A 15,563-nucleotide genomic window follows, 5' to 3' on the forward strand; every position below is an offset into this window, starting at 1 on the left:
GAACAACATTCTACAATATATAAACTTTTGATGGCCTTCTCTAGCTACTTTTTTTCTTGGTACATGGGGTGTGCTGTTGTAATCTTCTACTAGCACTAACCTGTGTCTGAGCCAATAAAATACATTATATGATACAGAAACTATTGATGGACATCTGTAGCTACTTAGTTCTTGGTACATTCTATGTGCTGATGTATTTCTCTACTAGCACTAGCCTGGGCCTTGGATAAGAGGATACATTTTACTATACAAAAACTATGGATGGACATCAGTGGCTACCTACTTCTTGGTACATACTATTTGCTAGTGTATTTCTGAGCTAGCACTGGTCGTTATTTTGGAGCAGGAGCTACATCATCATCGTCGTCGTCATCGTCATCATCATCGTCATCATCGTCGATATCGTTATTATTCATGATGTTTATGCCGATTATCATTCACAAAGGTAAGTCGCAATAAAAGTCCATGATGAAAAAACGCACGTGTGATACTCGAATTATGACCTGTTATGAAGGACAGATGTCAATGACAACAACTTTACTATCATTGGCATTTTGATTCTCTGAGAGCCGATTGTAATTTCATTAACAGTAAAAGACGGACGCATCCGAGTTTTTCAAAGTATCTCCCATTCGATTTTAGCACGCACGCACGAAAATCCCGAGCGAAGCGTTAATTAAATTAGGCGGAGTCGTTCTGGCTTACGGCTTGCAGAAGTATATAAGATTTTCAGAACTCGTCTTGATTGCTAGAACGACGACAGCGGGTTCGCTGACGTCTCGCGAGTTTTAAGGGTTTGCGAGAATAAAAGAGTTTTGTTTTCTTGCAGCCTTTTATCTGTGGAGATTGGTGAGTACCGCGTGCATCATTTATTAATTGAATTATTTTGTGCAATACTAAGTGGGACATGTGAATGTATTTATGTTTGCAATTTAAATACACGTATGTACACTTAATATGATGCATTTTGGTGAATTTTGTCAGCGCGAAGTATGCTAGTGGCGTTCAAGCATTTATGTTTTGCGGAGAGTTACTTCATACTTCCATGTACATTAGTATTTCAACTCGTTTTAGGTACTTGCGAATGCCACAGCGTTTAAGCATTACAACGTTTGAAATTTATATGCGATATAAATCCCTATGGGCACATATCTTATTATTTTCTGATTGTTCAATGTTCTCTTGATTATTTTGCAGATATGAACACCTCGAATTCTACGGTAAGGTTTGCTCTTGTTTTCGAACTATTTTATAATCACTTGGAATGTATTGGTGTGTTTGTCACACTGTGTCTGACCTTAAACAAGCACTCCAACCTGATCGCAAACTTCTAGACCTGTACAGACTCTTCAAGTTCAAGCATAGTGTCTATACCAACAAAATACGCCAAACAAGAATATTAAAAATCATAATTTTTTTTATTAATTTCGTTGAATTTTGTTGGTTTTCCAACCCACACTTTTTAACAAAAACACTTCGAAAAATGACCGACGTCAATTGCTTTTTTTTCCAAAATCAGAAATCGAAAAATTTAAGTGTTCATTACAAGAGTATTTAAAAAATGCGAAATTTCACGCCGATGAATATAAACACATTAGTTAACGGTATGTTTTCCCCTACAGTCGGGCACGGCCGACGTCACTCTCGGCGTCAGCGGCTCGTGGTCGACGTTTTCTTCTTTAGTATCGACAAGCGTCCCCATTGACGTCACCACCCACATCTTTGACACTTACAACGTATTCATACACCCTCACTGGCGCAACTTTCCCGTTGTCTCGGACGCATGGCACTACTTGGCTGGTATCTTCATGACCGTCGTCGCCTTCTGCGGAATCTTCGGCAACATCATCGTCATCTGGATGTTTTCGAGGTACCGTACTTCCTGCTGGTATATAAGCCTCGTTCTGTGAAAGCGGGCTTAATGTAGGTGCGTAAAGTGTCATCCTAGATAAGCCTATGCAGTCCTTATTTAAGGGAGTCTCTCTGAAAAATCCAGTCTAGGCGGAACGTAATTCCCTGATTAGCCTGTGCGAACTGCACAGACTAAACTGGGACGAAACTTTCCGCACAAGCATAAGGCCCCGCTTTCCCAGAATTTCGCTCACTTTTATAACGCAATTTTGATTGTGGTTTAAACATTATCTCAGTAACGAACGTTTTTCTTTTTATCAATGAAATGTTGCTAACGACCTGTCCACTACTTTCTAGACAAGCCGAATGCATAGTTCTCATTTATTCAACGAGTTTCGTTTATTTTGTTCGAAAAAATAGGACATGAAATACAAACAAAATGTGTAAATAAGGTTTATGTAACTCGAACGGACAGTCGGCATCCAGATGGATAAATTAGAGGAATTTAATGTGGTCTTGACAAATGCGAGTGGAGGCGTCAATGTGAAGAATTACCAAAATAACCAAAATCACCCTGATAGAAAATTAATTTATTACAGAAACTGAAAATGTCATAGAAGCAATATTAAGTATGAATTGTATCACGTGTATATGTTAACTAAGAGGGTATATTGGAATATGCGTAATTTAACGAAATCAACGTTATAATCGCTTTTCATGTCACAAACTATTTTAATAAAAACGTATCGATGTCATCGTTTTGTTGTTCTGCACTATCACTAACAATGATTGATAATGTCCATTAAGTAATGTTTAATATAATTTATATCATATTTATACGAAATAACATGGGGGATTTCGGTACCCGCTTTTGCGTCATAAAGCGTGTAAAACTGAATCGAAATTCCAGTTATAAATCAATATTCGTGCCAAATACATGTGGACAAAATGTTTCGTTAGAATTTTCGTAAATAATATTGGTAAATTCCAGTGTAGGAGTGTTAATTTATTACTAAAACAACCATTACACGTAGTAACAGGTTAGATTTCGGTTAGCGCGCAAGCGTTTGGGAGCGTGTTTAAATTACCGAAATACCTGTTATACATAGCTAATGTTCTTCATAAACTAATATTATTGTGAATTTTTTAAAAATATATAGGACACAAACCCCTTGTACCAGTGTTATTGGGGATGAAAAAAAGTCTATAAATTCACCCGGAATATCGCTTTACAATCTATAGGCAATCTATAGGCAATGAAGCCACTTTGGTGGTAGCTTGTCTAGGTTTTCTAACCGCTAAGCCACGTGACTAAGTGGGCGGAGCGATCATCGTCCAGGCGATATGTCAATTGAAACCTAACCACTAAAACATCCGAGCATTCTAATTATCTCTGTTTATTATACAACTATTGACTTTGAATTGTGATGTGTGTTAATTTAACATCGAGGCCGTAATCCTACATGGTTCAATGGCGATGTATTATAACGCAGAATACTAGTAGTTGTTATTTGGTCAAGACGCAAGTTCTTTTATAAATGCAAAAATAGTTAATAGTTATTTGGTTAAGACACATGGTTGTTTATGCGAAAAAAAAGATTATTGCATGAACTGACAAATTTGTTTGTAGGTAACATTGAGAAAAAGTGTTATTTTGCATGATCCGAACTCCTTGTGCGGTGCTTTTGGGTTGATTTACAAAAAGGTGTGTTCCCATAGTACTTTTCTTTGAAATTGAAGACCTATATTCTCCTAGTACTTCTCTTTCAAATTGAAGACCTATATTCTCCTAGTACTTCTCTTTGAAATTGAAGACCTATATTCTCATAGTACTTCTCTTTGAAATTGAAGACCTATATTCTCCTAGTACTTCTCTTTGAAATTGAAGACCTATATTCTCCTAGTACTTCTCTTTGAAATTGAAGACCTATATTCTCCTAGTACTTCTCTTTCAAATAGAGGACTTATATATTCACCGAGGACATTTAATTTACCGCAAAATGAATTAATAATTATGCATCAACTATCTAATGTCGAATTAATTTTACCATTAAATTAGGTTGAACGTTTAGTGTGTGTGTGTGTGTGTGTGTGTGTGTGTGTGTGTCCACTAACAACGTCGCCAAAATATAGTATTAAGGTCGACTGAACGTTGTAGATGTTGTTGTTTTTTTAGAGTTTTTAAACTTTTTTAACGATTTCAAATTAATAGGCATACGTGATATTGATCATATAAGAAATCTTTATTGAATAGGGTTTCTTTAGTTAATTTCAGCTGATGTAATGTTAATTTAGCGCTAGTGATCAAATGTAGCAAGTGATCACAATCGCATAGTTATTTTCGTGAATTTAGCGATAAATGAGGAAGAGCACAGCTTTGGATTACAAAACAGGCAGAACACAAAAAATAGCGCCGGTGGCGTAAGTGTGCATAGGTCATTGGATAATGGAGAAAAAAAAACACAACTGGTATACGCCTGCGTCGTATAATACTTATTTAATTTAATGACATCCCAGACCACTTTTTTTCAGAGAGCAATCCCTGCGCACGTCGTCCAACATGTTCATAGTGAACCTCGCCATCAGTGACTGTACCTTCTGCGTTGTCAACGGCTTTCCGCTCATGAGTCTGTCCGCCTTCAACAAACGCTGGATATTCGGACAGGCCGGTAGGTGGCGCAGCAGTAGTAGTAGCAGAAATAGTAGTAGTAGTAGTAGTAGTAGTAGTAGTAGTAGTAGTAGTAGTAGTAGTAGTAGTAGTAGAAGTAGTAGTAGTAGTAGTAGTAGTAGTAGTAGTAGTAGTAGTAGTAGTAGTAGTAGTAGAAGTAGTAGTAGTAGTAGTAGTAGTAGTAGTAGTAGTAGTAGTAGTAGTAGTAGTAGTAGTAGTAGTAGTAGTAGTAGTAGAAGTAGTAGTAGTAAAGCTCGATTGGTCATGGTCGGTTCAGGTACCCGAGATTATTGTCGTGCATTCAATGCTATATAAAAGGTAAAAAACTGTTTAACCACCAAATGGTCTCCCGCGTACTTAAAAATGGTAACTATTAAACGTATCCACGTAAATATGAAAGAAACCTTAGAAAAAAAACTCGAATCCTTCTATAACGTCTGTGTTTATATGAACACGTTTAGAAAATCTATGACGTCTGCACTCTGCTTTTAAAAGAGAAACTATTCTTTTATTTAAATTTATTTACAGCCTGCGAGTTCTACGGTCTTATAGGCGGCATATTCGGCATAATGTCCATCAACACGAATGCCATGATCGCCATAGATCGCTACATGGCCATCGCCCGCCCCATCCACGTGGCCAAGTTCATGACCCGCAAGAGGGCGTTCTTCATGATCATTATCGTCTGGATCTTATCGCTGGTCACGTGTCTCCCGCCAATTTTCGGTTGGGGCCGCTACATTCCGGAAGGTTTTCAGACGTCGTGTACCTTTGACTACCTGACCAGGACCGAAAACAACCGTACGTACATTATCTTCATGTACATCTTAGGGTTCGCAGCTCCACTGACGACAATTATCGTCTGCTACTTCATGATTGTAAGGGCGGTAATGAAGCACGAGCAGGAAATGAAGAAAACCGCGAAAAAGATGAACGCCGAGATCCGTACTAACCAAGAGGAGAAAAGGATGGAAATTAAGGTCGCCAAGATATCGATTATGATTCTCTGCCTCTATCTTTTGTCGTGGCTCCCATACGCGACCATTGCTTTGATTGCCCAGTTTGGGGACCCCATGTTCGTGACGCCGTTTTGGAGCGAGATTCCGGTGCTCTTCGCGAAGGCCTCATCCATGCACAACCCACTCGTGTATGCGTTCAGCCACCCGAAATTCCGGAAGGCCGTCCAGGCGCGCATCCCGTGGCTCCTATGCTGCTGCGAGCCTACTTTGGACAAAACCCCCCAGCCGTCAGGAACTTACAGGGCCGGCGACCGGAGCGCAAGCAGACGAAGCCAGAGCAGCGTCACCGGGGCCGCCAGCTTGGACAGCGAGATGAGCAACCTGAGTGACGCCACTACCTATCAAGACATGGAATTCCGTCTTCGAAAACTCGAGGAGAAAACCGGAACTGCACCTAAGCGAAACTCACGACGGCGCGGCGCGACTAGAGAGAAGTCGTACGAAATGCCTGATGAAATTCCCACAGGAAGAATCATTCAGGATCTTACCCACGCCCTGATTGAAGTCGCCGGAAGGGAGAAGCAAGTAGTGCGTCCGGTGTACCTCCCCGGTAACACCCTTCAGAATCCCTCCAACGCCTCGGCGCCCGGGCAGGCTCAAACCGAGATGTTTGTCCTAGACAGCACCACCCTTCCGCAACTGGCTAAATACCTGGCACAGTTCTCGACCTTGAACTCCGCGTCGGCTGGACACTCGAATGCCGGCATGGATATGTCGCCAGAAACGCCGTCGACGGAAGTCGTCGGTAACGGCGGTGGTGCGCATGCGCGGGCAAACTATCGGTCCAATGACTCCGTAGATGAAGCATTATAAACGGTCAGACTTCGCACTAGGATACCATACACATGAATTCAATGACGGTCGAAAGATATTTTGTTATAACACCTGTGATTCTCGTTAGTTACAGATTGTGTGTGACTTCCAGCGGCGTAATATTAAGATCGGTAATTCATAGACCATCATCAGAAGTAACGTTGACCAGAGAACGGCGGGCTTCTTGAACGAATATATAATGCAGTGACAACGGAATATATTCCGTGGGTTTTAACGGTGTGCCTAACCTTTACGTTTAATAATTGGCATTGACATTATTTAAGGTGAGTCAATCTTTCAAATAAGTGTTCGCTCTCTGATTTACCTTAATTCTATGAAAATGTGAGATAATATTGGAAAATTGTCATTTTTCGACATTTTGTGAACAAGTCCCTGTTTTTTCTGGTGGTTACCCAATACGACAATTATGAATCATAACTTGAAATGCGCGCAGAGGATTTTCAGGTTTTGATGATGTTTGTTTGATGGGTAGAGACAGGCGAATTGCTATGACAGCAAGGTATTAATATCTTCTAAGTGTTTGTGTTGGCAAACGGGCGTACAATGCAAGTGTTAATGAATTCAGAGTATTTATTATTTATATTTGCATTCAGTCTGAGTGATTGGTTATACGAAAAAAAGGTTAAATGAAAGTGTTGATTTCTCCATTTGTTTGCAAAATAATTGTTATTATCTTCTGAACTAGATATTTAAGTTTATTTGTGCAGCATTTATGCAATTAGCTTGAACTTTGTATTCTGATGCAAATAATGCCGTGTAAAAAGCAATACAACAAATTCATGTAATAATAATATTAATTATAGCATTAATAAATAGTTTTTTAGAAATGCATTTTGTTTGGAAGTATATATTTTCAAGAAAGGAATGTGCTTTAAAACATGTGTACATGTGTGTTTACCCTAATTGATATGAATGTACCAATTGATCCTTAAATGTATACATTTAAGCTACATTGACAATGTCGGCGATATAGGATTCAAGTTGTAACATTTAACGAACTGCATAATTACAAATGCGTTGGTATATATTTATGCATTGTAAATTATAGTCATGCAAGGTACTTATCTATGTTATTGTATGAATGTTATTGTTAAGTTTAAGATTACGTTATGTTTATGACTGTTTCAAATGGATTCAAAGCAATTACCGGTGAATCTATTTTGATTGATGCATTATTCAATTTAAATGTACGCATAGATAGGTATGACATAGTGTATATCAGTGTTGTTACAAAAAAATAAATTATTAAAATATGACAAAAAAGGAACTTATTCTTACATATTGAATACTTGTTGTTTCTGTTTTTTTGCTGTTTTTCATATACAGTGTACATGTGTTAGATTTCTACATCACACTCGCTAATTTGAGCTTATTACACGGGGATTTGTTTGTAGATGTCTGTATAGTTTTAAGTATGTCGTTTAACATCATATCTTCAAAGATTTAAGTAAATAAACGTCAAACATTTAAGAATGATAACGAAACACTTACATTTAAATAAGAGAAAAAAAGCTCCTGTCGTGACCTTGACCTTCGGATCAAAAGGCAGGTGGCACAACCACTGACCTTTATGGACCCTTTAACAAAAAGCATATGTTGACGGTCGTTTTCGCATTCAGGATACGATTTCTGGATAACTCGCGCATGCCCAGAGATGGTAATCACGTGACAAACAAGTATTTAAAGTAATAAAGGGTATAAGACGGCGAAAACTCGGTCAGCAGCTGGAGCGTGCGCGTCGCGACCGAGGCGAGAGTCGCCCGAAGAAGATTTTCTCACTTGTACATATTTCCTTATAGAGGGGAACTTCTGCGGGTGGCTCTGCTTATCCAGCTGAGTCCGTCACCCTCGAGCCGGACGTCTTCCACACTGCTGGGATTGCTGTCTTCTCTAAGATGCAGCGGACTTGTCACCCGCTGTTTATCGTCGAGAGATCACTTGCCCGGCCCTGCCAGAGGTCCCGACTGTAGGGGGACGAAACAGTGGGACAGCGAGTCCACCAGTGTGGGAGACATACGGGACGAACCATGGGCTGCTCCTCCCGGGGGGGGGGGGCCTCGGAGCAGCCCCAAGAACATCGAGGGGGTGGCCCTATAGAGAGACCTCGGTACGGCGGTACTCAGTACGCTCAACGTGCTGGGGAAACCGTCTCGGGGATGAAGACGACGGCCGGTGACTTCGAGCGTGGCCATAAAGGCAGAGCGAGCTGCAGACCCTTGGGAGCTGCGTCCAGACAGAATTTTGTCTTTGAGATTGTCTATTGTCTACCAGTGCACATTAAGGTCTCATTGGCCACCGTGCACTGGTCTATTTGGATCTAAATTATTTCTTTGGCGAATACCCGGGAAGCCGGGGCAAATTTGACCTACTTTGGCTCTAAATTAATCTTTTTCCCCTGAAAGGTCGCAGGGGCAGGTCGGGCTACAATAACCTCGTGAAGAGGCCAGTAGGACCTGTAAAATAAACTCTGAAACAAAACAAAAAAACGGCGAAAAATACCTGTTTCTAAATGAACGTCGGCACCTTGTTTGTCACGTGATGACCTCCCTCTGATGTCACTACTAATCAGTCAATCACCATCAATCAAACACCTTTTGCACGTTAGTGTCCGCGTGATTAAGCTTCTTTTTCTATGGTATTATCTACTTCGTTATTATTCTGATAACGCCCGGTTTTATTTCTTAAGTCAGTTAATTTCGTGCGCGGGATAATTAATTTCAGGCTAATTTGCGGGTTATGGAAAACATAATAGGATTTGGTATAATTTAAATTGATAACAGGCATATTACATTTTCCAAGTAAGCCTTTTCTACGTCGCCCTCTGTTTTATGTTTTTTTTAAGCATGTCATCATCATCATTATCTAGACCATCATACACTACAACACCAATACATTTTCATCCTTTTTTTTAAATCGTCTGCTTCTGGTTTAAACTGAATATTCAATTTTATCTTTAAGGTTGCAAATCTGTTCACGTCTCGGTTCCCGTTTACCGGTCTTAATTTGACAAAACTTAGCACGAGTGGCGTAAATGTTTTTGGGAGATAAATAATAATGGGCCTTGTTTACACTTTCCTAACCTTGATGTGAATTGGTCATCAGTTCCAACATTATTTTTTTAAGCACTCGGTTTAAATTTATCAAACCATGACACTCCAGTAACTCAACCAGGAGAAAAATTCTTGCTACCATTCCCTACTTTTATAAAAGAACACGAATTTTAGACACAACTGATATCAAGGGTTGATTATTTCGTTCACGCCTTTAAACTTGTCGATACCACGAATCGGGTATTTCGCCATCACGATTTTTTTTATAAATCAATAGCACGAATTAGTTATCTATAATAACGACGTCATAAAAGTAAAGTTTTTGTTATTGTTTCATCCCTGTCAGTTGAGGGACAGTAAGTTTCAGTTATGAGATACATTTACCAGGGTGCAGGATCATCGGGTTTTCTCGAGGTTTACACACGGGCTGGACAGAATGTAAACATGCCGTTAAGAACTTTATTTTTGCAATTATCTCAAGTTATTAAAATACATTTGCAAAAATCTTCTGTGCATAAAAGACAGCTTTTTTTGCAGTTTGTGTCGTCGATATCGTAAGAGTTAAGAAAAAATCCTTGAATACGTCTGGAATCGATTCAAAAATTGCACGTTGCGTGCAGCCTAACAGTGTACATGAAAAACTGTGCACATCGATTTTTTTGGCTAAGAAAACAGGCTTTTTAAACAAAGTAATTCGGCTGTAATTCGACTTGTCATAAGCAGCATAAAAACTGTCTATTTTGCACTTGTTGAAATTCTTTAGATTTTTTTTTTCAAAAATAATTTGAAAAAAAAACACCACTTTCCGGCGTGTTTACATCCATTAACGTTTAAATGTGAACCACATACAGTCACGTGATCCTGCACCCTGTTAACTGATGGTCGTTTTACTCACGATTTCTATCTTTGATGTCGGGTGTCAGGAAGGTAATCGGACCCTCTCAATTTAACTAGCTGCTGGATAAGCCTTCGGCCATGTCACAAAGCGCTCCCAGCCCGGCTCGAACCTTCGACATCTCGCTCCATAAGCGTTCGATCTAGTCACTTGGCACGGAGACAACTTTGAGCTATTTATTTTTTATCACGCCGGACTTAATACGCCGTCACCAAGAATTATTTTTGTAATATTCGGCTTTAAACGAAATATATGAAGGGAAAACTTTCGTGTTTTGTTTGATAATTAATACAAAGGAAAACGGTATAAAGAAATCAATTTGGTTTTCGGTATTTTCTTTGGGTTATTTGAAAATTTTAATACGAAATTATCATGTTGCTTTTCTTGTTTCGTTTTGTCGAATTCAAAAAGGAACACGAAAAGAAGGTATATATTGGTACACGGATCCCGATTGCGACCCGGATCTCGAGTTAATTTGTTTTTATTGAGCTTGTGTGTATTTCCATGACTTTAAGGATATGTAGTAAACAAAGTCCCATTTTTATAGTTATTTATTTCAACATATTTTATAACCCATGTACCAAATATTAAGAATAACAAACATAAGCTATCAATAAGTGCGATTAAGATGCACGTCCGAATACCGCTTTGGCATACAGATGTAAAAAAAGAGGCTTTGCATGATAAATTATGTGTTTTCATCGTCAATGTCAACTGATATTAAGGATAGAGATAACACACTGGTTCTTGCGCGAGACACATCGCCTCATTCAGACCAAAACGTGTGCCAAGTTGTGTAGCGTATGTCGAAAGGAAAAAAATATAACGAACTTAAATAAAAGATAGTCGCAAGTTGGCCATTTTGATTTGTATCCAAAAAGACACTTATTCTTTATCAGCTCAATAAAAAGATTGATAAAATATACATAAATGTGTTAAAAGTCCCTTTGACAAAATCCTCTCTAGTCAGCCACACATTCATGTAAATTGAACACAATTTAAAAAGTAGCTATAATTACCAACATTTTTATCAAGATGGCCGCCAGTCCGCCATTATTAATGTTAAACCTACTTGTTTTGAAAATAAAGATTAAGATTTTTTGTGAGAAGTTTCATCTGAATTGAACAAATAGCATAGAATAACATTGATAGACTAGAAATATTAACATACAACAAACAGACTAACCAAAGAGGTGACTCCGGTATATCCCCGTTCAAACTGTGTTTGTGGGGCCTAGCAATTAAAAGACATTCATATTACCAAAGACCTATACAATTCATTGTATAGGTCTTTGATATTGCTTTCCATTGAAAGAGCAACTCATTTATTTTAGTGATCTTAAACTCTAGGCAATTCCCTACTCCAAGAATTAAGTACGTATAAATTATTGCATTAAATGAAAAAAATAGGTGACGACAATTGTGGCTTTTAACAATAATAACGGGATCTATTTTCTTGGTGTAATTATTATCATTATTTTTAATGAGTTCACGTACACTAGTCCGCATCCAAAAGGGTACATAAAGACAATTCATTAACATACAGCACTACGCTCCCGAAATGAAATATAAATGTATTGACAATCAGTTCATACATAAACGTAGTGCATGCCAAAAAGGATGTTGAACAGAATATGGTGACATAAAGTTGATCGACAGTCAATTAACATGAATTGACAGGTTTCGGTTGTATTAAAATAGATTTTTTGTTTTCTGAAGGTCGTATAAATCCGTTCTCGCAAAATTGCTCGCTGCCACCAGGGCGTAGAAAACCAGATCAACCATCGACCGCTTCTACCTAGTCATACTCAGATCCAATTGTTATGCTTATCTCCCCTGGCTCGACTTTAGTAGAGTGGTACCAAAGATTTGAGTCGAAAACAACTGAAAGAAGAAATACTCTAGTGTAAATCAATAACCTCGACTTATTAGAATATTAATTTCTTTCATGCATTACAAACGAGTTTAACTTTTTGTTTAAATTATGTAAACATTTATAGATCTACACCAAAGGCAAAGGTATACAACACCGCCGTTAAATCAATGAAATATGTATAGTAGTTACTCCCCTTTAATATATGCGATATTCGAAAAATATAAATACGGTATTTATATCGATATTTGGATTGTTGAACATATTTAATTTTATATTATTTTTAAGACAGACAACTTACATATATCTCCTTTATGGACGGTGACGTTCATTTCGGTACAGACGGTCTCACACTCGGGTACGGGGATTATCCGCCACGACTTCTTGCCGGAAATCTGCGCCTGCCACGACGGCCGCTCAACAAAGTCCAGCTGCGATAGCAACAGGTAGTCATTTAAAAACACACATTTTGACTCAAATTTACAGAAGAGTGTTTCTTAAGTTAAAGTTTTATTTATTTTTTATATAACTAGTTGTATTGAATTTTTAGAAACAGATAGGATAACTCGCCCTTGAGTCGGGCGGGTTAACGGTACAAGTCTATGATAACTAGCTTTTTACCAAAGCCGGGGCTCAGCTTGTGCAGACTTTAAGTATCATATCATATAAATCTATTTTTCAAATAATTATTTGGTTCACAGCTAATGTTCAATGAAAAATAGTGAATTAACAATACACAATGAATTTGCCCATGAGTCGGCGACATTCGTCCTTAACAAGGACACATATTTGTATTTAGCATGTGTTAGGTTATACATTCCATATAAACATGCAAATTTCACAGTTACAGTCCTGTGTGAAATTTATAAATTTATAATTTTGTCAACTTATTGACAAGAATATGTTATACAAAGATGACAAATGACATTGTCACCCTAAGTGTCTGTCCGAACTTTACAACAACGGAACCATTTGTAGCACTGGGGGTGACAAAGAAAAGTGCAAAATACAAAGATGAGGCATTATATGATTCTTGTTTCGCGTGATTCTTTACAGATTGAGTCAAGTTAATTGGAATGAATATGTGGATAATTCTCCTCCGTATGCCTCTGCCAGTAGATAAATTCATGTTCACCATAAGGGCGAATAGCGTTCTTCTAAATGGCTAATTGAGTTGTAACACATTTTACTGTACAATTCATACAATAGACTGTACCGCTGAAAATAACCTTTCATTATTATAGAATAAAGTAAAGTTTTCGATATCAAGACATTTGTTAATGCTGTGAGACGTATTTGAACAAAATGCCGATGGTAAACAGTTGATCGAGAGATGAAAATTCTGAATTTACCGTCACCAGAAGTTATTAACACCGTTACGAACCAAAATTCATCGTGAGATAATATTTGATAACATTTTATTTCGAAATTTCATTTATTTTGAGTATGAAGAGTAAGGTGTTCGTTACAACGTCTCAAATCATGCCAAGCAAAACTGATCTTTGCAAACATCAAATATATAAATGTTCGACTCAAGGTCAAAATCGACTTAAGGGCGAGTTACCCTACAGGTAAACGATGTGTTCATCAACAGAGCAAACAGAAATACGGACAGTTGGACGTAAAAAAAAAACATAAGCAGAGAAAAATACAGACAGAAACACAGATATGTAGACACGCAGACTGACAGACAGGCACAAAGGACAGAAACACGGGCCGTCCGAAACATACACTGGTCAACAAAAGAATCTCCGACTTCTCAAAGTTTGACAAACGAAACTTTGTTGTACCGGATTTTGTTGGCATTGATTTGATGTGGTAAGCTTCAACATTTCAATCACGTAAATAAACCCAAGATGACACTGTTCATTAATTCTGTGACACAGCAATGGGGACACACATTGGAGAAGGATGTAGCACCGTTCTATTTGATTCTGGATAATTCAGTCATCATTTCGATTGCATACTTTATTGGGTCAATGGAAAAAAAAGTATGAATTTGAACCCCGTTCTGGAAAAAGCTGGACGAACTGCAAAAACGGTCTTTATCCCACATATACATTTATTTTTAGCTCGTAGTTAACAAGGAGAAACGTTAACACACTTTTAATGCAATAAGAACACCATAAGATGATCCCATGCATATTTTATGGAATATTCGAGAAATCGGAGCCCACCAGTGAACAACTTGATTTATCGACGTATGTTTCTTTGCAAGTTGCCGTGGATTAGAAGATATGGTGTCCTCCTTGCGACCGAAAAGTCACGGTTTCGATCCGTACTACGGGATAATTCTTTATATACACAAAAAGCCGGGTACTAGTTCTACAGAGGAAACGGACTCGAGAGCGTTTCAATAAGATTTGGGCTTTCGGTGCAATAGAGCTAAAATAAATAGGATTGAACGATCTTAATGAACTACATTGTATAGAAAAATCGAGGAATTTGGGCCCTTGGGTGAGTACCTACGTGTACAAATGCGCCCTGTCCGGTTCCTCCCATGAAGATCCAGTCAAGCATGCTTGACTCGCTGTCCTGTGGGAGGAAGAAGGGGCGCTGGTAGTGCTCCCGCAGGATCTTCCCCACAGTGCTGTCACAGTTACTCCTGATAACAAACCCATAACACATAAACACGTGTTTACGCCTGAAAACACATGAGCCTCGGTCTGGGAAAACCGGATTTAATGCATGTGCGTAAAATGTCGTTCCAAGTTAGCATGGGCAATCCGCACAGGCTAATCAGGGTCGACACTTTCCGATTCTGTGGAATTTTTGGTGTAAATGAAGTCTCTTCTTAAAGAAAATCCAGTTTAGGAGAGACATGTCGCCCCTGATAATGCCTGTGTGGACTGCACAGGCTAATCTGGTACGACATTTTACGCACAAGCATTTAGCCTGGTTTTCCCATAACGCGGCTCGTGTTCATTTATCGACGTCTGTTCTTGTCTCATTAGATGATGTTTTATCACTTATATCTAGCTTTAGGGCTTATTTATAACAGCAGGAATAATATTTCGTAAGAATGAATAATGTCTTTGTTTATTTTTTTATATTTACGGCTTTATAAACGAGGTTTGACGTGAAACCGGATGAAAATTGATAAATTAAAATCCGTATAAAAATATGATACGCTAAGAAAACAATCTCATTACGTTGGTGTTTGCTGGGTTTTTACTAAGTTTGTTGCTTGATAATAGTTTACAAAGGGAAAGAGGATGTTATGTTCATGCACAGGAAACAATTGCCGCTGAACCAGGTAGCATACATGTACACATGCATGTGAATATTGCAGTTTGTTCAAATATTTGTTTGACAACCCATTAAGGATCTTGGCGAATAGGCTTTTGAAAACAAAGAGAACTTATGTTTTGTT

General features: G+C 38.4%; 2 protein-coding genes across 2 annotated transcripts in view; one reads left to right on the forward strand and one right to left on the reverse strand.

Annotated features, from left to right (window-relative positions):
* The first annotated feature begins 261 nt into the window (after nt 1–261).
* LOC127869922 (rhodopsin, GQ-coupled-like) lies at nt 262–7,558 on the forward strand. Its single transcript, XM_052412580.1, has 5 exons — nt 262–289; nt 1,198–1,220; nt 1,599–1,870; nt 4,384–4,520; nt 5,048–7,558. Exons 1-5 carry the CDS (start codon nt 262–264, stop codon nt 6,349–6,351), a joined length of 1,764 nt encoding a protein of 587 aa, XP_052268540.1. The 3' UTR covers nt 6,352–7,558.
* Nucleotides 7,559–10,853: 3,295 nt separating this feature from the next.
* The window catches only part of LOC127868144 (uncharacterized), a 39,593-nt gene continuing 34,883 nt past the window's right edge, over nt 10,854–15,563 (reverse strand). Inside the window, exons 3-5 of the mRNA XM_052409765.1 lie at nt 14,660–14,795; nt 12,492–12,621; nt 10,854–12,201 (exon numbers count right to left, since the gene is read on the reverse strand). Coding sequence (XP_052265725.1) covers nt 12,116–12,201; nt 12,492–12,621; nt 14,660–14,795 — 352 coding nt within the window. The 3' untranslated portion in view covers nt 10,854–12,115. The remainder of the gene's footprint in view (nt 12,202–12,491; nt 12,622–14,659; nt 14,796–15,563) is intronic.

Source organism: Dreissena polymorpha, chromosome 2 (assembly GCF_020536995.1).
Source record: "Dreissena polymorpha isolate Duluth1 chromosome 2, UMN_Dpol_1.0, whole genome shotgun sequence".
Lineage (NCBI taxonomy): Eukaryota > Metazoa > Mollusca > Bivalvia > Myida > Dreissenidae > Dreissena > Dreissena polymorpha.